The 25,100-nt window shown below is 44.9% G+C and overlaps 1 protein-coding gene and 1 non-coding gene across 3 annotated transcripts; one reads left to right on the forward strand and one right to left on the reverse strand.

Annotated features, from left to right (window-relative positions):
* Window positions 1-13,264: 13,264 nt before the first annotated feature.
* CCS (copper chaperone for superoxide dismutase) lies at window positions 13,265-25,051 on the reverse strand. 2 transcript variants are annotated; one of them, XM_033121159.1, is made up of 9 exons: window positions 24,871-25,051; window positions 24,466-24,538; window positions 18,920-19,057; window positions 18,547-18,724; window positions 17,920-17,980; window positions 14,103-14,180; window positions 13,928-14,031; window positions 13,654-13,825; window positions 13,265-13,425 (listed from the first exon to the last, which is right to left on the reverse strand). In XM_033121159.1, exons 1-8 carry the CDS (start codon window positions 24,907-24,909, stop codon window positions 13,672-13,674), a joined length of 825 nt encoding a protein of 274 aa, XP_032977050.1. In that variant the 5' UTR covers window positions 24,910-25,051; the 3' UTR covers window positions 13,265-13,425; window positions 13,654-13,671. The 2 variants fall into 2 exon arrangements, with proteins under 2 accessions (XP_032977050.1, XP_032977049.1); XM_033121158.1 differs by lacking the exon at window positions 13,265-13,425 and having other exon boundaries at window positions 13,506-13,825.
* TRNAI-AAU (transfer RNA isoleucine (anticodon AAU)) lies at window positions 17,010-17,083 on the forward strand. The gene has a single exon. It is a non-coding gene; the product is annotated as a tRNA-Ile (tRNA).
* Window positions 25,052-25,100: the final 49 nt, after the last annotated feature.

Consider the following 25,100-nt stretch of genomic DNA (forward strand, 5'->3'; position numbering starts at 1 on the left):
GTTCAGTCTGAGGCCAGAGCTTGTCCGATTCTGGCAGCCTAGGCCAAACCCGCGCCTGGAGGAGGCAGAGAGAACGTACATGGGGAGGCTGGGCCTGGCAGGAGAGACCAGGACAAACACCTTCTATCGACAAACGGCTCCCGGGACTACATACAGCCTCTGCGACGGCAGGGAGATCTGAGGAGAAGTGATAGGTATCTGCCCCGGGAGAAACACTCGTGGCATTAGTTCAGCCTTTGGAAACACATTCTTTAAGGCTCCTGACGTCCTGCAGACGCTGAAGATGTGAAAAATCAGAGCACGTCTCTGTCTTTAGGGAATTTACAAACAAGGATTAATGAGACGTGTCTCTCTTGTGTATGTTTGAAATTTTCCACAATAAAAAGTTTAATAAAGTAGAAAAGTAGGTCAAAAGAACGGTTCTTGAGGCAGCAAAAGGTCAGGCGGCAAAAGGTGAGCCTTTAAAAAATATATAAAAAAGGAAAACTTTAAAAACGTGTGTAAATAAAAAGATTTTGCATGGCAGAAGACATCAAAAACAAATACATGTGACAAACTCAAGAAAATATTTGCCTGCATGTCCATTCTACAAATTTTATTGAACCCCTACCACCATGTGGGCAGCACCAAGAATATAACAGTGAACAAAAAGTACCAAAAATCCTTCTTGGAGCTTATATTATGGTGGAAACAGATTAACAAATAAAACATACAGCCTGTTGGATAGTAGTGATAAAGACTTGAAGTAACCAGGAAACAAGCAAGCTATCCTCTAGGGGAATCATTCCAGCCAAAAACTACAAGTCAAAAATTCCTGGCGCCGGAACATGTCTGCCTGTGCGAGGAATAGCAAAGAACCACTACGGTTCTGGAGGCTGGAACAGTGTCAATAATAGAGCCTGAGGAACGAGGGTGGAGGTGAAGGTGTCATACCTTGTAGGCCATTGAAATGACTTTGGCTTTCACTCTTAGGCTGGAAGTCTATGGAGGGCATAGGGCAGAGGGGTTCATCTGATAGGACTTACCTTTCATAGTTTTATAAGTATCATGCTGGCTGCTATTGAAATGGGCAAAAAACAAAGAGAAAACAGTTGTTTGCTCGGAAAAATTACCACTACTACACAGATACACAGAGAGGTGATGGCAGCATGGATCAGGGAGGCCCAGGAGAATTCAGAGGAAGAGGTCAGATTTGGAAGTAATTTGACAGTAGAGCTGCGATTGGATGTGAGTTGTGAAAGAGGAGTCAAAGATGACATCGAGCAACCGAAAGCATGGAGCTGCCATTTATTGAGATGGGGAACATGGCAGAAGAAATAGATTTTCTGTGGAAGATCAGAAATTAAGTTTTAAACATGGTAAGTTTGAGATGCCTCTAGGTCATCCAAGTGGAGATACCACCGATGGGCAATTAGACATGTATCTGCAGTACAAGGCAGAGGTCTGGGCTGAGGATATACATTTGGGAGTGTGAACAGTTAATATCTGTACTGCACAAAGCACTCCTACAAATTAGATGGAAAAAAGGGTGAGTTCATTGGTCAAGGATGTGAACTGGCAATTTTATAGGAAAAGAAGTGCACATGGCCAATCAACAAGAAACTTCATTGTAATCAGGGAAATGCAATTTCCTAAGAAAATGAGAACATTTTTTTCACCCCTCAGATTTGCAAAACAATTTAAAGATTTATATCTGTTGCTGGTAAGGGTGTGAGGAAAGTATGCTCACATATTGCTGATGATAGCGTGAACTCTACATCCTTCATGGGAAGTATTCTGTCAATATCGAAACTTTAAATGTACATAGTAATCCTACTGGAAATCTAGCCTACAGAAAACTCATCAATAAGGATATTGGTATAAATTTATTTATTGTAGCATTGTTTGTAAGCAATGGAAGCAACCTGAAATGTCCATAAATAAGAGAATTAGGTACTGCCTTATGATGGAACATTATATTGCTATCAAAAATAGTTCAGAATTTATTGATATGGAAGGAGAACCATAATTTAAGAGGGGTAAAACCACAATGTGAGTGTATAATATTACATCTTTCTAAGCTATAGGGGAAAAAACCCTCCATAGATCTGCATATGTTTTTTTCAGCATAGAGAAATAATGTTAATTACTTCAAGGAATGAGATGGGGAGTTAGCTTTTTTATACTTTTTCATATCATTAGACTTTTTTTTTTTTTTAAGATTTTTTGTTGGGGAAGGGGAACAGGACTTTATTGGAGAACAGTGTGTACTTCCAGGGTTTTTTCCAAGTCAAGTTATTGTCCTTTCAATCTTAGTTGTGGAAGGTGCAGCTCAGCTCCAGGTCCAGTTGCCCTTGTTCGTTGCAGGGGGCGCAGCCCACCATCCCTTGAGGAAGTTGAGGAGTCGAACCGGCAACCTTGTGGTTGAGAGCCCAATGGCCCATGTGGGAATCGAACCGGCAGACTTCGGCGTTAGGAGCACGGAGCTCCAACTGCCTGAGCCACCGGGCCAGCCCAATATCATCAGACTTTTAACAATGAACATCTAACTATTTTAAAATTAAAAATAAAGTACATTTTAAGGAGGAAAAGAGGGGCACCACTTTGATACTAGTCTGATATCTTCACAAATCAAAAGGGGATCTGCAGTCCATTAGCCATCCAGTAAGCATAGCCATTTCATAGGTATCATGGTGGCAATACCATATTTGTTCCAATAATTCTGGTAAGGCTTATCGTCAGAACACTGTGCAACAGAAATATAATGTGAAACCTATATGTGCTTTAATTTTTCTGCTGTCCACTTTAAAAAATAAAAAGGTAAAATTAATTTTAATATTTAACTCAATATATCTAAACATCATGTAATCAATGTAAAAAGTAATAAGATATTTTACATTCTTTTCATTGTTCTAAGTCGTTTGGAATTCACTTACAGCACATCTCAACTTGGACTAGCCACATTTCACATGTTCAGTAACCACATGTGGCTGCCATATTGGCTAATGTAGATTTAGCCTTGATAATGGCCATTAGATCCTGGAGAGACATCCTTTGGAAAAGCAGAACTTCGACACTGAGAATGCGTCTGATTTTTTAAAGTAGCCCCATGTTATTCAGAGCCAAGTGGGAATGAGGGTGGGCAGGAAGATGACGCTCAGAAATATCCATCAACAAATAGTTCAAAGCTGCAATTCTGAGATGAGCCAGGCCAGGCCAGGCTGGCCCAATAGCTTTACAGATGAGAGACCCATTCAGAACTGGAGAAGGGAAAGGAGTTGACCATCAAGCTGGTGGTCAAATTGGGGCTAAGTGGCAGCTCTTTCCATTACCCCAGGTCAAGGAGTAGGGCCATGTTCGAATTTCAATTTGTCAGCTATGGGAACATAAGCAAGATTCTTCACATCTATGAACATCACCTGCTTCACTTGTAAAATAACCTGCCTTCCCACAAGATTATTTTTATTGTTGCAAAATACACATAACATAAAATTTACCATTTTAACCATTTTTAAGGGTAGAGTTCTGTGGCATAAAGTACATTCACATTGTTTTGCAACTACCACCATACTCCATCTCCAGAACTTTTTCATCTTCCCCAACTGAAAATCTGTCCCCATTAAACACTAACTCCCCATTCCCTCCTCCTCCCAGCCCCTGGCAATCACCATTCTTCTGTCTGTATGAATTTGACTACTCTAGGTTCCTCATGTAAGTGGAATCATACAAACATTTGTTCTTTTGTGGCTGGCTTACTTAGCATAATGTCTTCAAAGTTCATCTATGTTGTAGCATGTGTCAGCATTCCCTTTCTTTTTAAGGCTAAATAATATTCCACTGTATGTATATACTACATTTTGTTTATCCATTCGTCTGACAATGGACATTTGGGTTGCTTCCACCTTTCAGCTATTGTGAATAACGCTGCTATGAATATGGGTGTTCGAGTATCTATTTGAGTCCCTGCTTTCACTTCTTTTGGGTGTATATTCAGAAGTGAAATTGCTGGATTTTGTTTATTTTTTAAAGTGTAATATACATATAATGACAATCTATTTTTTTGTGTATAGTTCTTTCAGTTTTGACAAATGCATACAGTCACATAATAACCACTACAATCTAGATAGAGACAGTTCCATCAGCCTGAAAAGTTTCTTATGCTGTTCCTTTGCAGTCAACCTCTCCCTGCTCCACCCCACATCCCAGCAAACACTGATCTGTTTTCTTTCACTATAGTTTTGTCTTTTCCAAAATGTCATATAGAGTCATACAGTATATAGATTTTTGAGTCTAGCTTCTTTCACTTAGCATAATACATCAGATATCATCAATGACCTTGCCTGTATCAGTAGTTAGTTCCTTTTTATCAATGATTTACATTGTATGAATGGACCACAGTTTGTTTTTCCATTACCCAGTTAAAGGACATCTGTTTGTTTCCAATGTTTGGCAATTATGACTAAAGCTTGCAAACAGGTATTTGTGCAAACAAAAGTTTTAATTTCTCTTGGTAAATACCTATGAACCACAGGTCATTATGAGCATTAAACAAGGTACAATAAAGTGTTTAGCGCCCTATAATAAGAAGCTCAATAAATGGAGCTATTAGAAAAGTTTGCTACAGAATTCTATTATGAGTCAAATCCAAAGAAGCTATAGTATCCCAATTAGAATTTTATGAAGCAACTACTATCTGCCAGGCATTCTTCTGTTTTCTGAAACAATGTTCAATTACAATGGTAATGTCTTGTATGTGTTAAAAGATAAAACTAAAAATCATTCCTCTCGGTTTTCACCATACCTTACACCCACAATTGGATCCATTTCTCTGGTAATAGTGTTAGACTTTCCCTGATGCTCCATCGTTCTCCATGTGGTAGCCCAGAGACATGTGTAACTAGCCCATCATGGCTACTCCAATGGCCTTAATGGAATAAAAAGGTGAACCAAATGGAAACACATTTCTAACAAAATAATACATATCATACGAAACATCTATAATGAGCTATGTCTTCTGGTCAGCTACAAATGCAGACTGTCACAGAAGCATTGCACTGGCAACTCAAATGGTACTATTGCCATTCCCACTGGCAATACCATCCTCCAAAGTGGTGAACAACTCTCAGTAATAATTCCAAACCAAACAAAGAACAAGAAAATTCAATATCTATTAAAACTGCATCAGAAATGCTTTGTCGTTTGTGAGTTAAATAATAAATAAACCAAGTTGGGTTCTAATTGTAAATATGTTTTTCACAGCCAGGGATATCTAATGGGACATTTGAAAGTTATGCAGAAAATAGGACAATTCTTCATTGTGACAGACTATCATGCACATTGCAGGTTGGCAAGGAACCCTAGCTTTCTCCCAATAAATGCCAGAAACACCTCCCTACCCAGTTTTGTCACAACCAGGAAAATCTCCCTCACAAACTCCCATAAGTCCCCCCATTGAGAACCACTGATCTAAACAAAATTTTATAAGCGTAGAGTATATTTAACTTTGGGTAACTATGAGTTAACTTTGGGTAAAAACCAATTCCTGTAATAAAGCAATCTGATAGGAAAAATACTTATCTCTTTACAATGAATGGAAGGAAACATTAGAAATTGTCCTGTAACTAGAGAACAGAGCTCAGTCAAATTTACTTATAAGACCTTTGCCTCAGCTAATTATATTAACAAACTGTAGACGGAAAAGGGTCCACATATTAAACCGGACAAGCTCAGGAAACTGAAAATAACTACATACGACGGCATGAGCATAAAAAAAAAAAAATCCATAACTAAGTGGGCCATGGCGGGAAGTCACATCTTTAGGAAAAAGCTTCCTTCATAAATTAATCTTTGCCTTTAAGTGAGGCTGTCTATTGTCTTTTTGCACCTAAAATGACATCCTTGGAATGTCAGTAATCCCTTTCTCCGGAGCAGAGCAGGAAACTACAGAATCCCTCATTATTATTCTTGTCCCTTGATTAACATCTCAGTGTGAACTATTAACTATCCTGTACCCACCTAAGTGAAGGAAGTACCTGTCTCTCCAATTTACTTTTATCCAATCCCAAAGATTTCCCCGCTTTGCTTTCTCCCACCCCCTTAATCTATCACCAATAGATATGATGTAACCCTCCTCTTTCGATTCTATTGTGTTTGTGCAAAAGTAATTGTGGTTTTTGCATTTATTTTTAACCTTTCAAACTGCAATTACTTTTGCACCAACCTAAGATGTATAAAATAAGCAGCAAAGCACCATTTCGCAGAGCATTTTCTCAATCTGTTAACATTTTGCTTCCCAGCAATTGTTGTCAGTTTGGCTCAAATAAACTCTTATAAATTTTCTCTTAGGGTGGATGTTTTTCGTCGACAGAACCAAACCTTCTTTGGTTTACTAGGTCACTCCTGCTACTTGCACAATTCATCCTAATACAGAATTCAACAGACAATATCAAGATTGCAAGTAAGAGGGCCGGCCCGCTGGCTCAGGCGGTTAGAGCTCCATGCTCCTAACTCCAAAGGCTGCTTGTTCGATTCCCACATGGGCCAGTGGGCTCTCAACCACAAGGTTGCGGGTTCAACTCCTTGAGTCCCGCAAGGGATGGTGGGCTCCGCCCCCTGAAACTAAGATTGAACACGGCACCTTGAGCTGAGCTGCCGCTGAGCTCCCGGATGGCTCAGTTGGTTGAAGCATGTCCTCTCAACCACAAGGTTCCCGGTTCGACTCCCGCAAGGGATGGTGGGCTGTGCCCCCTGCAACTAGAAAACAGCAACCGGACCTGGAGCTGAATGGCACCCTCCACAACTAAGATTGAAAGGACAACAACTTGACTTGGAAAAAAGGCCTGGAAGTACACACTGTTCCCAATAAAGTCCTGTTCCCCTTCCCCAATAAATCTTTAAAAAAAAAAAAAAGAAAAAGAAAGATTACAAGTAAGAAAAAGCAATACAGGCATGCTACAGGCATGCTGTCTAAAAATATGGAGGTAAATCCCAGAAGAAATGGCTAAAGGAGTTGAAAGCTGTTGCCTCTAAGAAGTGGGTCTCGGAAGAGATGGGACAGATTGCTGGTTTTCATTCTTAGCCTAGTAGTACTATTTGATTTTTTCGGTTGTGTACATATCACTTAGATAAAAATAAAATTTGAAGCACGTTGAACAATCTTAATGAAAACAAAATCTATAGGATATAATGGGTATTTGAGAAAATTTTGTTTTTAATTTTTATTTTAAAGTGCTCTAAGCACATTATCAAATGAGACAAAATTGGAGAACATTTATATCCTGCTAACCTTAGAATCACAGGAACAAAGTGATCAGAACAATGGGGGGAGTTCTTATTTACACAGATTCCATCTTTTCATGATGGCTAAGAAGCAGCAGAAAGCTTCCTAAGAAGGTCATAGTTTCTTCCTTAACACTGAACGAATGAATGAGTGAACAAATGATAAAATAATAATAGTTAACGCTGGATATATGCATAAGGAAGAGTGATTATTAAACATGCTCACACAAAGAACATAAATGTGGCTTTAACGTCTCTAACAAGGAGTTTATCCATTACATAAAGCTGTTCCTTCGTGGATTTTCAGAGCCAGGAAAAGACCTGTTGTTAGAATGTCTTTAGGATTATGGCCCGAAAAAGGAAAGAAAAAGAAAGCCAACTTCTAATAGATTACTTGGGTTTAATTTAATCAAATAATGATGAAAACAACAAAGGGGTTACACAATTTTTATTACCCAAGTCAGGTGATAAAATTAAGAGATTATGAAAACATACTGTACAGGCTTGATTTGAATTTCGGGCTCATGGCTTGTAAAGCCAATGCCATCTGTAGGATTTGGCCTTGGAGTTCCCTGTTATCACAGCAAAGATATCAGAGCAAAGACCCAGCAGGTACACTTACTGCATAGGAAGGATTGCCCTTAAACATGCAGCCCGAGATAAGCTGCCCCAGCCCTGGGAACTATAGAACCCCAATTCCTTTTCAGCTGAAAAAAGAAAAGTGTTCCTTTCGTGGGTAATCTCTCTTAGTGGGTAACACAGGGAAGATTTAGAACTAAAAATAAACATGGTGAAGTAAATGAAACTCACAGGAGTAATACTTTTAAGTTCACAAGTAGATTTTTGTCATATTTGGGGAAATCTGAATATATTTAGTAAACTACGTGTAGTGTTAAAGAAATGTTGACATAGAAAATCTGACAGATCAGTCTTGGTTTTCTAATTTTAAAAGCATAATTAATAAATCGATGTTATAAGCCAATTACAGAAGCACAAATATTGTTTGATTCTACTTATAGGAGGTACCTAGAGCTGTCCAATTCATAGAGGCATAGTAGAATAGTGGTTGCCAGGGGCTTGGGAAAAGGGGGAAAATAGGGAGTTAGTGTTTAATGGGAACAGAGTTTCAGTTTGGGAAAATGAAAAAGTTCTGGAGATGGATGGTGGTGTTGGTTGCACAGTTCTTTGTGCCATAGAATGTACAATGTACACTTAAAAATGGTTAAAGTAGTAAATTTTATGTTATGTATATTTTGCCACAATAAAAAAAGAAATTGATTTTAGATGCTAAAGTCTACAAAGGGAACAATTCCAAGGTTATAGTGGAGAAACTCAGAAGACAACCACCTTAATCAAGTGATCTCAGTAAATCACACCAGTAATAAGACATTATGGGGGAAGGGGGTGGGAGATGAGGGTAAAGGGGATCAAATGGTGGTGGAAGGAGAACTGGTGATGGTTCTTATTATATGGTGATGGAAGGAGAACTGACTCGGGGTGGTGAACACACAATATGATACAGAATTGTACACCTGAAATCTATATAACTTTACTAACAATTGTCACCCCAATAAACTTTAATTTAAAAAAAAGTAATAAGACATCAACTCAACCTAATCACAAGAACATGCAGTCAAATCAATTGAAAGACATTCTACAAAATACCTGACCAGTACTCATCAGAATTGTCAAGAAAAGGGAGCAAAGACAAGAAAGTCTAAGGACCTGTCAGATTGGAGGAGACTAGGGAGACATGACAGCTAGAAGCTATGTGCCATGCAAGATTGGATCCGAAAACAGAAAGTGACCATTAGTGGGAAAGCGGGCAAAATTCGAAGAAGGTCTGCAGTTCAGTTACTGGTGTTGTCTCAATGTTTATTAACTAGTTTGTTTGTTTTTCCTCCTTTTTGTTCTTTTTTTTGTTTCTTTTGCATTTTTGCTTGTGTTCCTTTCTTATTTTCATTTCTTTTCTATTTTTACTATTTTATTTATTTATTTTAAATTAACTGGTTTTGATAACTGCACTGCACTTTATAAATTAACATTAGGGGAGCTAGGTGAAGAGTACAGTAAATTCGCTACTGTTTTTTCTATGTAAATGTTTTTAACATTGAGAAATAATTCATATACCATAAAACTCACCCTTTTAGTGTACAATTCAGTAGCTTTTAGTATATTCACAGGGTTGTGCAACCATTAGCACTATGTAATTCTGGAACATTTTGATCATCCCAAAAAGAGACACCCTGTACTTATTAACTGTCACTCCCCATTCCCTTCTTTCCCCAGACCCTGGTGATCTCTAATCCTTATTTATTTATTTATTTTTTACCTCTAATCTTTAAGACTCTGGATTTGCCTATTTAAGATATTTCCTACAAATGGAATCATGCAAATATATGGCTCTTGTGGCTGGCTTCTTTCATTTAGCATAATGTTTTAAAGAGTCATTCACATTGCAACTTTTATTATTCATTTAAAATAACTTCAAAATAAAACATTTTTAAAAATTGATTTTAGGGTTGTGGTTGTTAGCTAAAATGTATCATTTTTTTAAAGTTTGTTAATGGTAGTAGAATAGTTTTACTGTATTTATACATTTAAGATTTACCAGGAAGTATGTTGGGAAGTTTACATTTAGGCCAAGAATCTGTGGTATTTAAGAAAATTAAATGTATTGCATAGACAAGTATACTTTTAAAAGTTTGAGAGGGTGGTGGCTGGTTGGCTCAGTTGGTTAGAGAGCAGTGCTCATAACACCAATGTCACTTGTTTGATTCCTTCATGGGCCCGTGAGCTGTGCCCTCCACAACTAGATTGGAAACGACTTGACTTGGAGCTGATATGGGTCCTGGAAAAACACTGTTCCCCAATAAAATTATTATAAAAACAAAAAAAGTTTGACAGAACTTAAGTTGCAAATGGGTATGACATTTAAGGGAGTGCAATGTATCCAACTTGAGTTATCAAAGAAAAGGTAAAGATAATAGTTCTTATTTTACCAGCTTTATAAATAGAACAATCAAATTTGTAATTTGAATTTGAAGGTTTAAGGAAAGCTAGGTTTTAAATGTATTAATTTCATAAGATTGAATAGTAGTAATCATATTATAGTTTCTTGTAGCTGCTATAACAAATTCTCACATACTGGGTGGCTTAAACAAACAGAAATTTATTCTTTCATAGTTCTGAAGGTCAGAAGTCTAAAATTAGTAGTACTGGGCCAAAATTAAGGTGTCTTGCTCCCTCCAGAGACTCTAAGGGAGAATCTGTTCCTTCCAGCTGGTTTCTGGTGGCTGCTGGCCTTGCTGTGTCTGTGGCTGCATCACTCCAACCTTTAAGGTTGGCACCATCAAATCTCTCTCTGCTGTCTTACCATGGCCTTCTCTGTGTATCTGTCTAAACTCCTGCCTCCTTCTCATAAGGGTACCTGTGCTTGCATTTAGCACCCATCCATCCAGATAATCCAGGAAAATCTCCTCATCTCAAAATCTCTACCTTATTTACATCTGCAAAGACCCTTTTTCCACATAAGGTAACATTTCCAGGTTCCAGGGATTAGGACATGATAATTTTGGGGGCTATTACCAGCCTATCACAGTAATTACTTTTTTTTCTTAATGTTTTATTGGGGAATATTGAGGAACAGTGTGTTTTTTCCAGGACCCATCAGCTCCAAGTCAAGTCATTGTCCTTCAATCTAGTTGTGGAGGGCACAGCTCAGCTCCAAGTCCAGTCGCCATTTTCAATCTAGTTGCAGATGGCACAGCCCACCATCCCAAGCAGGAATTGAACTGGCAATCTTGTTGTTTAGAGCTCACGCTCTAACCAACTGAGCCATCCGGCCACCCCGCTGGCAGCTCATTATCTTCAATCTAGTTGTGGAGGGCGCAGCTCACTGGCCCATGTGGGATTCCACCCGGCAACCCTGTTGTTAAGATCTCCCGCTCTAACCAACTGAGCTAACTGGCCACCCCAGTAATTACTTCTTTAAAAAAGTAATCGCTACAAGAGTCTTTTCAATGCACCAATACCACCAATGTACATCATAATATTAATATATAGATACGGTATTAGCTAATGATTACAATTTCCTTTTTAAGTAAATTTAAAAGTGAATCAATTTAAAGAAAAGTATTTGGTAAATGGCAGTACAGGTAGTTTGTGGACATAGCAGAAGTTTCCCTGAATTTGGCAAAGATTTTCCAATTGTGCTGCCTGGAGCCTCAGGACTTCTGGGGAGCCCTTAGTCAAAGCTAAGCGTCTTTGGCTGCACTTCCACTCCTTCTTTACAGATGGGGCTTCAAGATGCTTGAACAGTGTTCTGTGATTAAAAACAAAGTTTGAAAACCACACAGCTAAGAATTTAGAAGAAAGAAAAGCTAATGGAGATGTTGATTCCTTAAAAGTCGAAACAGAGTGGTAGGGGATGGTGAGCAGTTTGGCCCTAAAAGGGTTAAATCCAGCTATAATTCCAAAAGGAAAGCGAGAAGAGGTCAGGGGTTGGCTGTGACAGAGTCCAAGAGGAGTTCCTGCAGTGATCCTGCCTTGGACAGTCAGCCTGGGCCCCAGGCTTAGAAGGATTTGGTTCCCCAGGAACTCGGGGGATCTAGAAAGCAACCAGCATAGGTGTGGCAAGAAAGAGCAGGGTCCATCTAAGGGCTGGGCCTACAGGCACGGCTGGCAATCTTGAGGGGGAACCAGGCGGGACCTGGAGAACGGTAGCAGAGCCAGGCGCACCTAAGCCAAGGCCAACTGAACTGTAAAACCACCCACCTGGTTCCAGGCAGGCAGCGGGAGGGGCAAAGTTTGCACTCTGACAGCCCGCTGTGTCGTAAGAGCAGCTTTATCATGACTGAGCAAGCTTGGGACAGTCCAGTGCAGGTAGAGGTGGGGGCACATCAGATGAGTAGGGAGGCCCAGAATCTCCGGCCCACACACTAGTCCTTGGATATCGGCCATCTCTGTGAGAGGGGAACCTGGCTGGGGCTGCCTCCAGGGCCCCCTTTGGCCTCAGAAGCACAATCACTGCTCCCTTTACTTACTATGCCAGGCCCTGTGCCAAGCACTTCACTTATTAACTAAGAGTCTTTTACTTCTGAGTAAAGAAATCAACGCAAGCCAGATTCATTTTTTCTTAAAAGGGGTGCGTGTGCATGGGCGGGATACAGGAGTGTCTCCTGACCCGCAGGTCAGGGGGGAGCTGGCCTCAGGAAAAGCCCACAGTGGGGACTCTGGAGCAATGGTCCAGCATCTCTTAAGTTCTCCCTGGGCATCTGTTTCTCTCCTCCTCGTCCTCCACAGTTTTTTCTGATACTCAGTTGATGAGGCAGGGAGAAGAGGCTGCCCACGGTTCCCATATTCCCATGTTGACAGATGCAGACACAGACACTAAAGTTGGATCTGCTCTGATTTCTCAGGGAAAGCAAGGCCCGGCATGGGTCAGGTGTCCATTTTGGTTCAAACTGGCCATAGTGAAGGGAGAGGGGCAGGCCACAGAGATAAGACTGCTGTGTCCCTCCATTGTGATCTTGAGGAGGAAGATGCAAGACATCAGACAATTAAGTTCGCGAACTTACTGCAACGATGTTACTAACATTTTTTGATACCAGAGGGATTAGTTGTTATGAATTTGTACCAAATGGACAGTTAACCAAGTTTCCTATTTGGAAGTGCTGAAAAGGCTACATGAAAAAATGAGACGAAAACGACCTGAACTTTTCGCCAACAATTCATGGCTCTTGCATCACGACAATGCACCAGCACACACGGCACTGTCTGTGAGGGAGTTTTTAGCCAGTAAACAAATAACTGTAAACAAATAACCTCCCTACTCACATGATCTGGCCCCCAATGACTTTTTTCTTTACCCGAAGATAAAGGAAATATTGAAAGGAAGATATTTTGATGACATTAAGGACATCAAGGGTAATACGACGACAGCTCTGATGACCATTCCAGAAAGAGTTCCAAAATTGCTTTGAAGGGTGGACTAGGCACTGGCGTCGGTGAATAACTTCCCAAGGGGAGTACTCGAAGGTGACCATAGTGATATTCAGCAGTGAGGTGTGGAGCACTTTTTCCAGAATGAGTTTGTGAACTGAATTGTCAGACCTCATATGTGGATGTGAATCCAGTTTTGTTTGGCTCCAAAGTCAAGAGCTGGCCCTGAAAGGGGAAGGCAAAGGCAGAGGGACTGTGTTCACTAAGCCCATTAAGGGACATGGGGACACAGACAAAACACAAAGTTCATATGAAAATAACTTTAATTAGCCAAGGGAGCATCACAGCTCCCTGCACACCCAGAACCCTAGTTCTCCTTGGACTGGGCAAGCAGGGCCTCCCCGTCCTCCCGCCGGAAGTGGACAGCATGCAGGTGGGAAGACAGTAACAGACCCAAGGCTGAGGCCGCGCTCAGAGGTGGGCGGGGGGCTGGGCTGGCTCCTTTCGTCCACTACCAGCGATGGGCCGGCCTCGCTCCTCCCAGATGGTGAGGCCGTCGCAGGAGCAGATCTGCTTGGGGTTCTGGAAAAGGCCGGCGGAGCGTGCAATGATGCCACAGGCCAACCTGCAGAGAATGTGTGGTCATGGGTGGGCACCTCTGGGCCCCTCCAGAGTTGCCCGTATGGCAGGCAGAGCACAGCCTCCTGCGGGGGGCGGCACTACCCACCTCTTTCCTGAGTTCCCTGTGATCTTGGATAAGGGATGGCTGCCCTGGCCCAGGTCGTCTTCACCCTCATCGATGACCACGCTTCGGCCAATCACATCCCACACCTTTGAGGGGAGACACTGGCCTCAGACAGTGGACCTGGGAGGAAAGGTCCCCACTTTCTTTTCCACCATACCTTTAACTGTTCATCCTCTATCCGAAAGATGGCTCGGCCATCAGCATCAGCGTGGACGTTCCCCAGGTCTCCCCGATGCTGCAATGAGACCCAGGGGAAGGAGCACTCATGGCACAGCTGCTAGCTTCCGGCTTCCCTGTAGCTGATTGCCCTCCCAAAAGTACCAGTGTCCTCCAGTGGGTACAGTCAGGTAGCATGAAGGGACTGACTGCCCAGGACACAAGGAAGGCAAGTGGATACTCCCTCCCTGACAGCACACTGAAAATAGCCAGTGATCCCCTCCAAGGAAGTCAGGTACGGTGGGCCAGACTGTTCTTCCTAGGAAGCCACTGCCCAGCTTTTTATCCCAGCCTCAGAAACCTGCCCGGTTCCTGCTTCTTTCCATGCCCGGTTCTCCAGCCTCCTGGTGATTCTGTGAGCCCTAGGCAGTCTGCAATTCCCCTGGGCTTAAGTTAGCCAAGCTTGGCTTCTCGATCAGCCGAGGCAGCCAGCATCCTTTCCCTGACATCCAGCCTCTAGGAACAGAGAGAAAAAACACAAGGAGCAAAGGGCCTGTCCTGCTCCCCCCAGAAGCTGGCTCTTCCCGCCTTCTCCTTTGAAGGCAATAAAAATGTCATAACATATCTACTGAGCACCTCCTATATCAGACACTCTCTGCCAGGCATGGGGGTTACATATGCGGTCACCACCCTCAAGCGGTTTGTACCTTGGTGGGAGCCAGATGTGGAACAGACGAGTGATTATGACACACAGAGTTAGTACAATAGAGAGTGTGTATTCTGGTGAGAAGACCTTACTGGTGAGTCACAGAAACTCACATCTGTGCACATAAATTGTCCCCAACCCAACCTGACACTTTGGGCAGAAGCAAGTGCCGGTGCCAACGTGGGCTGGTACACAAGGCCTGGCTGCAAAGTGGTCACAAGGCACATCACTATAGGTGGGTCTGACAAGCAGCAAGAAGAGCCACTTCTGCTTTATCCTGTTTTCCAGAGAGACGTCTGCTGCTTACACCAGGTGCTTTTTGTTATGCCCCATGTTGGGGGCTTTTATAGTAGAAAGGTCAAGGACGGGGAGGTGACGACAGAGCCTGGGGGAATGTTTTCAGGACTGGGCTGAGGGGTCAGGAGAGGTAGCTTTTCCAGGCCCTCCCCTATAGGGTGGCCTTGATGTCACACCAAGCAGCCAGGCAGGGCCTCTACCCTCAGCACTGGGGAGCCAAGAAGGGTTTCACGCAGGGGCATGACATGGTGACCCCATGCTTTGGAGCAATCCCTCTAGTACAGTGTATGAAGAGAAAGGACTGGAGGGGCACAAGGAGAGAAGGGAACAAAGCTGAGACCAGTTAGGAGACGTGTAAAAGGACAACCAGGCTTGGATGTGAATTCCCACATTGAACTCATTTCCATCTGGCCCAAACCGGATACTGAAATCCCCAAGGAACTTGCCAGTCATCGTGGCAGCCTTGGCCTTGTAGCCCTTGCTCTGTCTTCCTCTGTCTACACCAGGGGCTTTGTAGAGCAACTGGCTCCCGCCCCTTCTGACTCCCAGCCCTGAGACGGGCCGACGGGCCCCGGCCAAGGCACAGGCCAGGGCACAGGTCACGAGGTGGTCTCTTGCCCTTCAGAAACCTCCACTTCATAAGACACAGAAGTCTGCCAGTTCCCAGATGCTCCTTGCTGGTTCACGCCTCGAGGGCTGTGCCTGTGGTATTTCCTCTGCTGAGCCCGCCATTCCCCCCTCCCATTCCCCCCTCCCATTCCCCCCTCCCATTCCCCCCTCCCATTCCCCCCTCCCATTCCCCCCTCCCATTCTTCACCTGCCTAATTCCTGCTCAGCACCTTTCAAGGCTCAGTGAGAAACTGCACCTCCCTGGATTCACACCTTTGTGAACTTCCCCCACACAAATGTGGCCCCCGCCCCCCGGCCAAGTGTGAGCTAGAACCAGTGACACTTCCAAGATTAGCTTCCAAAAAGAGTGTGGCTTCAGTCTTGGGTGCCCTCTCTCGTTCTCTCACTCACTTGCTCTGAGGGAAACCAGCGGCTGTGTTGCCTGCTGCCCACGTGGCAAAGGACTGATGTCTCTGGCCAACAGCCAAGGAGGCCCCAAGGTCTGGCAGCAGCAACACGAGTAAGCGTGGGAGCAGGTCCTTTCCACCTCGAGCCTTGAGCTGGCTGCAGCCCCAGCCAACACCTTGACTGCAGCCTGTGAGAGACCCTAAGCCCGAGGCCCCCGCTAAACTGCACCCAGAGAAACTGTGAGATGATAAATGCTTGTTATTTTAACCCCTACGTCTGGAGTGATTTGATTCACAGCAATAGCTAACTGATACACTGAACACAAGCATGGCACCATGCAATGGACTCAACAGAAAGGCTTCTCCCATTTTGGGGGGAAAGGAGTAAAAACTTTTGACCATGAGCAATGTGACAGAGCTGTCAAAAGTCCAACAAATCAGTTACATGAATTAAGAAACACACACTATGTGTTCATTTGTTTTGTGGCAGAAGGTTGCAAACTTTCATCAAGATAGAAAACAAAAACCAAGGAAGTCTGAGTCCTGGGAGGGTGTACAGAGGAGTCACCAGTTCCCAGGATCAGGACCCAGAGCCTGCCTGGTGCTGAGTCCCCAAGGAGGGGGAACACACACCAGATGGTACCCAGTGTGTGACAGGGCTAGGAGACATTCCATCACCGAGGGAGGAGGCAGTCCTCCTGGCTTAAATCCAGGACAAAGTTTCTGTTTGCTGTTAATAGGCCTTTAACACCTCTTAACGTTTGCTCCTCACGTTAACAAAGATAGGAACTCAGCCCCTAGTAGGAACTCTGAGAACACTTTTGAGGCCTGCACTGATTTATTTCCACAGTGATCCTCCTATTATGCTAGAAGTACTGGTTTTCGGGGTGGCCCGTTAGCTCAGTTGGTTAGAGCGTGGTGCTAATAACACCAAGGTTGCCGGTTCGATCCCCGCATGGGCCACTGTGAGCTCCTTAAAAAAATAAAAAATAAAGGAAACGAAAAAAGAAGTACTGGTTTTCCAGTCTCTGTGGCAATATCAAGTTTCTTGTTAAAAATAAATCGACCTTAATTACATAAAATAAGGTCTTGATATGCTTTAAAATTATGGTGAAGAAGGACTGGGGGTGTAGACAAAACAGGACGGGCCATGAGGTGGTGATTGACGAAGACCAGTGATGGGGACCTGGGGATTCAGGACAGTACTTTCTCTCTGTTAGAAATGTTCTGTGATGGATTAAAACACTAAAAATAACTAAATTTACCTAAGGAAAAAAATTTAATCAAAGTCAATTTAAAACACTGAGTAACAAACAAAACAAGCAGTACTCAGGTAAGATAAAAATCATTAAGGCAGCACATAACTTGCTCCAATGGGGAAAACAATTCTCTGGTGAAAAACGAAAACTCCAGGACCAGGAATTGGAGCATGGGGAATGGCCTGTTTAGTATGAGTGAAACTTTCATCTTCTACGCTGTCACTTCTGGAAGCTCCTCCTATTGCCTGTGCCCCTGGGGCCGGATCAGGTGCTTGCTCTGGGCTCTCAAGGCCTCCTGCCAAGATAATCTCTTGTCATTGCAACCTCGGAGTACTCAGTGGTCTCCCTACCAGACTGTGAGCTCCGATGGAACAGGCCTTGATCACAGAAAGTGTCAATAAATGCTTCTAAACGAAACAAAATGAAGGGAAAAGACCCCAGTAAAAAGGAATCGCACTCAGAGGTGCCAAGAGCTGCCTGCCCTTCCTCTGAGACCCTGGGCTCTCTCTCAGGCCGAGCCTCACCCTAGTGGACACTCACCCGGTCAGAGTCCTGGGGGCCCCCATGAGACGTTCCGTCAGGGTTAAAGTGATCCCCACAGCTGAGAAGAAAAGGTAGCAGGTGGGAAGTGAAACAGGCCAGGTGACCCATCCTCTTACTTTATGTTTGTTTCATCCATGCACTCACTCACTCATTCACTCACTCACTCACTCATTCAACAAACAGTCCCTCTCTGTGCCAGGCTTTGGGTTGAGGTCACTAGAACAATCGAACTCGGGTCCTACCCTCAGTAAACTTCCAGGGGAGACACAGATGAGTAAACAACTGTTTGACAAACACCATGACATGGGAACCTGCCCTTCCCATGTCCAGGAGTCACCTTCCACCTCACAGGCAGTAGGATAGCTATGAGCAGGAGTGTCAGGGTCAGATTTTGGTTCAAATCCCCATTCTACTATTTACATGCTCTGGAGCCTTTGGCAAGTCATCTAACCTCTTTGAGCCTCAGTTTCAGCATCTGTAGACTGGGCCCGTGTGCACATGCCTCACAGGGTACTTTGCGGAACAGTATGAAAGTGTGTGTCAAGCGCTGAATACAGGCCCCTGCACACAGTGGGTGCACAACTAGGGGTGAGGATATGACAGGGGAGGTTACAGATGACTTACCTGTTGCAGTTCCTTGTGAGGTCCCCGAATTGATGGACATGGAGTCCGTGCGGCCCAGGCTCCAGGCCGTCAATGGTCCCCTCAATGAGGCAGCGCTCAGGGGTCAGCTGGAGGAAGCGCACCACCCCCTGCACAGGGCCATGCCCCTCCAGAATGGCCACTGCTGCCTCCAGATTCTCTGCAAGGTATTAGACACCCAGCCCCACGCCTTCATCAGCCGGGGAAGGGCATGGAGAGAGCCCCACAGGTCTTTTACCCTCCTCCCCCAAGCCTTCTCCAACCCAAAGTCCCCAAATCCTGTGGTTAGATTTATATCAGCCCCAGGCCACCTCCCTCCCAGAGAGGCAAGGCCAAGGTCACAGTGGTTACTCACGCAGAAGGCCACTGCCCATGCCCTTGAGAACTGCCTGCCGCCCCGTGCCTTCTAAGAGGGCCTGCACCTGCTGGCTGGGCAGGGTGGTCTGCACCAGGACCATCTGGTTCTCCAATTGCACCTCCACGCTCTGGACACCTGGGAGGAGAGAGGGGGCAGAGGGCAGCAGAGGGCTGGCACCCTGTGCTGGAAACAGGGAAGAGAGAAACAGAGGGTGACGTCCCACCCTCATCTTCCCCAACCTGCCCATGGCTGGAGGTAGGCTGGGAAGCCGCTTTCCAGCTGGGGAAGGCCCTTAACCTCTCTGAGTTTGTTTGTTCATAAATAAAGTGGGGATAATGTCACCTCACCCCCAGGACAGTTGTGAGTCCTTATGACATGCCAGGCATTATGTATAACTTTTTAAGCATAGATAATTCTTTAAAAAATGTTTTTATAAAAGTGGGTGATCAATAGCCGTGTTATTCACGATAGTCCAAAGGTGAAAACAACCCAAAGGTCCATCCACTGATGAATAGGTAAACAAAATGTGGTATTTCCATACAATGAAATACTATTCAGCCATAAAAAGGAATGAAGCACTGATAACTCTCTACAAAATGGATGAACCTTGAAAACATTATGTTACAGGAAAGCCAGTCACAAAAGACCACGTATGAATTAGATGATGCCATTCTGGATGAAATGTGCAGAATAGGTAAACCTATAGAGACACAAAGTAGATTAGGGAGTAGGGGAATAGGGGATTTGTATCCAGCTAAAGTATACAATTTCTTCATAAAGCGAAGAAATATAAAATCGATCATGATGATGGTTATACAACTCTGAACATACTAAAAACCATTGAACTGCACACTTTAGATGGGTGAACTTTATGGTATATGAATTATATCTCAATATCACTGGTATAGACATAAGGGGGACTATCACCATCATTATGACAGCTAACATTTACCGGGCATGCACTGTGGGCTTTTTCGTACTTTACCTGTAGTAACTAATTCCATACTCAGGTAACCTTGTGAGTTGGGTACTATTAACCCCATATAACAGGCAAGAAAACTGAGGCACAGAGAAATTAAGAAACTTGCTCAAAGTCACATGGTAGTAAAATGTGGAACTGGGATTCAGGCCCGGCAGCCTAACTCTGGAGCCCGAGCACTTCACCTGGGTGCTGCTCACCCCGAGAAGCAGCCCCCCAGCCTCCAGGCTGGGCTGGGACCCCCTCCTCTGCCCTCCTGCAGCAGCTCCCACTTCCCCACATAACTCACACTGCACTGATTACAATCCTCTGTGAGGGCAGGAGCTCTGTGTGCTTCACAAGGGTCAGGTTCAAAAGTCAGTGGGTCTCTGTGTGGCTACATACAAAGGAGCTCCCTTTGAGGTGAAAGGGAAGGGAGTGTGTAGGGCTCAGACTATGTCTAACAGTGGAATAAAATAAAACTAAATTAGAATGCTTCAGTTACTGAACTACATTAGGAAAAACTTTAATAACAATAAAAAGAAATAGGTTTGTCACTTATTCCTTAAAAAAATAAATAAATAAAATAAAAGTCAATGGGTCTCAATTGCCCCCCAAATGCCTAAAGTCACGTGTGTACCGAAACCACGTGATGATTCTGACACATGCACAGCTTTGAGGAACAGTGAGCCAACTCAAAGAAGGAAGAGAAGGGGCTTCCCCTTCATTCAGATATTTGGGGCTCCTGAGCCTTTTAAGAGAACTCTTGAATCCTCAGCCAGTACACAAGGGAAGGCCAGGGAGCTGTAACTACGGCTGTCAGATGGGGGTGGGGCTTCCAAGCATTGTGCTTTGATCTCAGGAAGTGTGTTTGTTTCTCTGCAGGGTAAAGGGCAAGGGGCATGGGAGGTCCAGGAGACACAGATTAAATGAGGCATTTCACACGGCCTGGAGTTAGTGCTCTGTGAAACCTTTGGTCTTGCCTCACCCTTTTTTCCCTCCTCCATATTCTTTTAACAAATGTGTGCTTGGCACCGAGGAGGCCAGGGTCAGGGAAAGCGCTGGCCCTCAGAGAGCGCACAGGCTGTGGGAGAACTCAGAATACACCGGGGTTAACCACCAGGCAGAGAAGAGAGTAACTCCCAGGGCACAGACAAGGTACCTCTGCTGTTCAGATTCCTTCCTGTGCAAAGGTGGCAAAACTGGGAAACGCTACTGGGAGGAGGCAGCACCTGAGAAACAGGAATATTTGGCCTGTGGTTGGTTATAAAGGTCTCAAGGGCTTGCTTCTGGCATGTCCCCTGCAGCATCTATGACACTGAGCTGGGCAGAATGTGTAAGAGATCAGACAAACCCATTTCCTCCCCTGCAAGTACAGGGCAATTCTGTGAGAAGAAAACCCTCCAAAAAACCAAATAGTCTCTCTCTTCACACGACATCACATCCTGGGCCACTAGGCAGCCTGTGAAGCCCTGGAGTTCTGGGTCCATCTAGACGCACCTCTTGATGCAAAGGGGGTGTGGGGAGGATGGCAGGGAACTCTTGTGGCCTGAGCCTGCAGGGTATGCTAAGAGCTGGGTGCTCTGCTTTACACATCAAAGGAGTGACAATGCCCTCATGTGGCAGGGGAGGAAATGAGGCTAGAGGGTTACACAACTGGCTTGAGGTCACAAAGCTTGGAAGGCAGCCTGTCCAACCCCAAGGCTGATGCTTGGTCCTCTTGCCCCAAGGAAGTAGGGTTGGACCCCAAAAGACAGACTGAGGTTCCCAGGGCTCAGATAAACATGCAGTGCAAGAGGCTTCATTTATTCATTCGATTATTCATTCATTTAACAAATGTATACTAAGCATGTGCCACATTCCAGGCAGTGGGGATATAGCAGGGCACAAGTCAGGCGATGTCTCTACCCCGTGAAGCAGCACACATTCAAGTACAAGGACTCAGATAGCAAATACATGCACGAGAGAGACTCAGACAGTGAAAAGTGTGACCAATGAAATGGGAACAACTCGGGGATGAGCCACTCAGGCAGGCTGGTCAAGGAAGGTCTCTCTGAGCCTTTAAGCAAAGGCCTGAAGTAGTCAGGGAAGGGCATTCCAGCAGAAGGAACAGAAGGGGCAAAGACCCTGAGGCAGGAACAACATTGATGTGTTTTAGAAAGGCCAGTGTGGTTGAAGCTGGGAGTAAAGAGAATAGTAAGATATGGAGACCAGTCAAGCAAAGCCTTGTAGGCAACAGGAAAAAATCTGGATTTGAATTTTGGAGAGGCCATAGTGGACAGTGTTAGAGAATGTAGGCTCTGGAGTTGAAATCCTGAGTCTGCCACCTACTAGCTGTGTGACCTTAGACAAGTTACTCAACTTTCTGTTGAGTTTTCTGTTCAGTTTCTTCATCTGCAAATGGAGATAGTAATACTATAATATCTACTGCAGAGGGTTATTGAAGATCTAAATGAGTTATTTCTTGAATATTTCATATTCAAGACGTAAATGAGGCTCTCTGCCCCGTGAGGCTCCAACATTTAGAACAGTGCGTGGCCCATGGGAAGCTCTCAAACATTATTACTTTTAGAGTATTTTAAGCAAGGCAGCCACATTATCTAACATATGATTTTAAAAATCACTCTGGCTTTTATATGGAAAAGCTATTAGAGGGCGCAACAGGGAGCCCAAAGATGAGGTTCTTATGTGGATCAGGGAGAGATGAGGTGGCTAGGATTGGTGTGAAGGCCCAAGTATGGAAAAAGAGAAGCTGGATTCTGAGTATGTTTTAGACATACAGCAGACAAGACTTGATGATGTGCTGGCTTCAGTGCAGGCGGGTTCCTGATCTGAGGTCTCCTAAGAAGAGCTGATTCTCTGCTCCTGAAGCAGGAGGCTCCAAGTGAGAAGCTCTTTATAACTATGCACTTCCTGAATTCTTGACCTGAATCTGAACCAAGAAGAGGCTGGCTCTCCAGCTAAGCAGCAGCGCAGTTTGGCTGGTGAACCCCAGAGTGTGGCCAGGCCAGCCCTTGGTTAGCTCAGAGCCCAGTGAGGGAGAAAAGATAAGGCCACAGTGAACCCCAGGGTGTGTGATAAGGGTTCAAGGAAGTGAATCTTGGGCTGGAAGCTCCTCCCACTTAAACCTACAAGGAGAGCAAGAGCTCTTTCCCAAAGCCCAGGGCCTCCTGGAGAGGGCAAATCTCTCTCTCTCTCTCTCTCTCTCTCTCTCTCTCTCTCTCTCTCTCTCTCTCTTCCCCCTTCTCTCTCTCCCTCCCTTCTTCCTTCCTCTCTCTCTTCATTCTGGGAAACTACAACTTCCCTGCTCAACCCCTGAAAAAGCCAAGCTGTTTCCAGTCACCTAGATCAAAAACATAATCACCAGGAGTCTTTTTATGAGCCTAAGAAACCTGCTGAGGGTTAAACACCTGCAGTGTTCAACAGAAAGTCCAGCTGTTTGCTCTCCCAGCAATAACATTTTACAGGCAGTGAAGAGCCCAACATTCTCAGAAAGCTTTGGTCAGAACACTCCACTCGGTGGAATGGCCCAATCTCCACAGACCCTCGCCCAAATCCCAAAACACACAGCAAACCCAGCTTCGAGATCTGTCCCCTGTTGCCTCCGCCCAGCCAGATGACCATCTGTAATCCCTTCTCTCATGCTCTAAGATTTAGTGGGCTCTCACAATATGCCAAAGACTTTTCTAAAGTGCTAATTAACTCATTTACTCTTCACATCAATCTTCTGGAATAGCTTCCACTATCATACCCGTTTAAACACTGAAGAAACAGAGGCACAAAAAGTAAGATGCATGAGATCTCAGTGCTATTGAGTGGCAAAGAGGAGATCTGAACCCATTCTAACTCGAGAGCACATACCCCTAACAACTATGACACACAGCTGCCTTATACAGAGCTGAGTGCCACCACTGTCCCAGCTTCAGAAGCCATCTCATCTCATCTCCTACCAGAACTGCTCTTCCATGAGCAATGCTTGTGTGCTCATATTTACCTGATGCAGGGGCTGTGCCTGGAACATTTGTGAAGCGTTCTTCCTAAAAAGCCCCCAGTATCTGGTCCATACCTGTTGAATGAACTGGATGAACGCACGTTTAACAGAATCAAAAGGAAGGCAGTTCCCAGTGCTATGCTGGTGGCTCTGCCTTCTCAGATCTTTCCAATTGTGCCAGGTCATCTCCAGACCTGCTAGCTAGCTGGTTTTTAAGAGTCAGGAGCTGCCTACGATGGAACATGGCCAGCGCTGCCCTTTGCTTTGCCGAGATTATGCTGTTTCCCAAGCAAGAACAGCCTGTTTTCCAGGGATCTCCCCCCTGTAGGTGGGGCTATACTCAGCCTAGCTCCTCACTCTTGAGGCATCTGAACTTTTAAGACGCTAGGACAGACAGTTGCTGGTAGGGCAGGCTTGAGACCTGTACTCCAGGCTCTGTCTCTGGGTCTTTGTATATGATTCTGAGAATATCCCTTCCTCTCTCTGGATTTCAATTTCTGCGTCTGTAAAATGGGAGTAGGGTTGGTTTAAGAGATTTGCCTGCTTCTCCCAGAGGCCTCCGGACTGTCCGCAGAAAATTTATCTGGCTCTTACCTGCTACCCCTTGCAGGGACTTGCGCACCGCGTCCACACAGCTCTGACAGGTCATCTGCACGGCGAACTCCAGCTGCAAGGGCGGCAGGGACCCGCGGATGAGAGCTGGGGACTCCTCTTGCGTGATCCTGTTTCACTACTTCTCCTAGGACCACCCCAAACGCCTGGGGAAACGCCCCACGTGACCCTTCCTGAAGCGCCTTCTTCATTATCAATCAAGATCAGGATCGACACCCTCCAACATTAACGCCAAGGACCCTGCTACTCTAGCACCCGTTTCACGCTGGGGCTCCCGGCATCGCCACTGGTGCCCACTTCTTTCCTCCCCTTCCCGAGTTAACTATCACCCCCACGGGCTGAGTCTCTCTGCCCGGCGAGGCTCCCACACGAGGCCTCGACCCTCACCTTGCAGGCGGTCTCACGGTCCCCCGAGTCCGATGCCATCTCAGACCCAGTCACTGGCCTGAAGCCCTGAATTGCTAGAGCTCTGGAGCAGAAACCCGAGAGGGGTCGCCAGGAGGAGGAGCCTCGGAAGCCAGACTTTGCCCCGCCTCCTGGTGCGCGCGCATTCAAGGCCCTGTTTCCACCTCCGATGTCCAAGGAGTAGTGAGCGCCGGACGCGCAAGCGCACTCGG

Source organism: Rhinolophus ferrumequinum, chromosome 11 (genome assembly GCF_004115265.2).
Source record: "Rhinolophus ferrumequinum isolate MPI-CBG mRhiFer1 chromosome 11, mRhiFer1_v1.p, whole genome shotgun sequence".
In the NCBI taxonomy this organism is placed as follows: domain Eukaryota; kingdom Metazoa; phylum Chordata; class Mammalia; order Chiroptera; family Rhinolophidae; genus Rhinolophus; species Rhinolophus ferrumequinum.

Excerpts from the sequence above, each read along its gene's own strand:
- CCS (XM_033121159.1), bottom strand. The coding sequence starts at position 24,909 with ATGGCATCGGACTCGGGGGACCGTGAGACCGCCTGCAAG. Across the intron at positions 17,981-18,546 it reads CTCACAAGGAACTGCAACAG|CTGTGGGGATCACTTTAACC; the intron begins GTAAGTCATCTG and ends TTTTCTTCTCAG. Across the intron at positions 14,032-14,102 it reads TAGAGGATGAACAGTTAAAG|GTGTGGGATGTGATTGGCCG; the intron begins GTATGGTGGAAA and ends CTCCCCTCAAAG.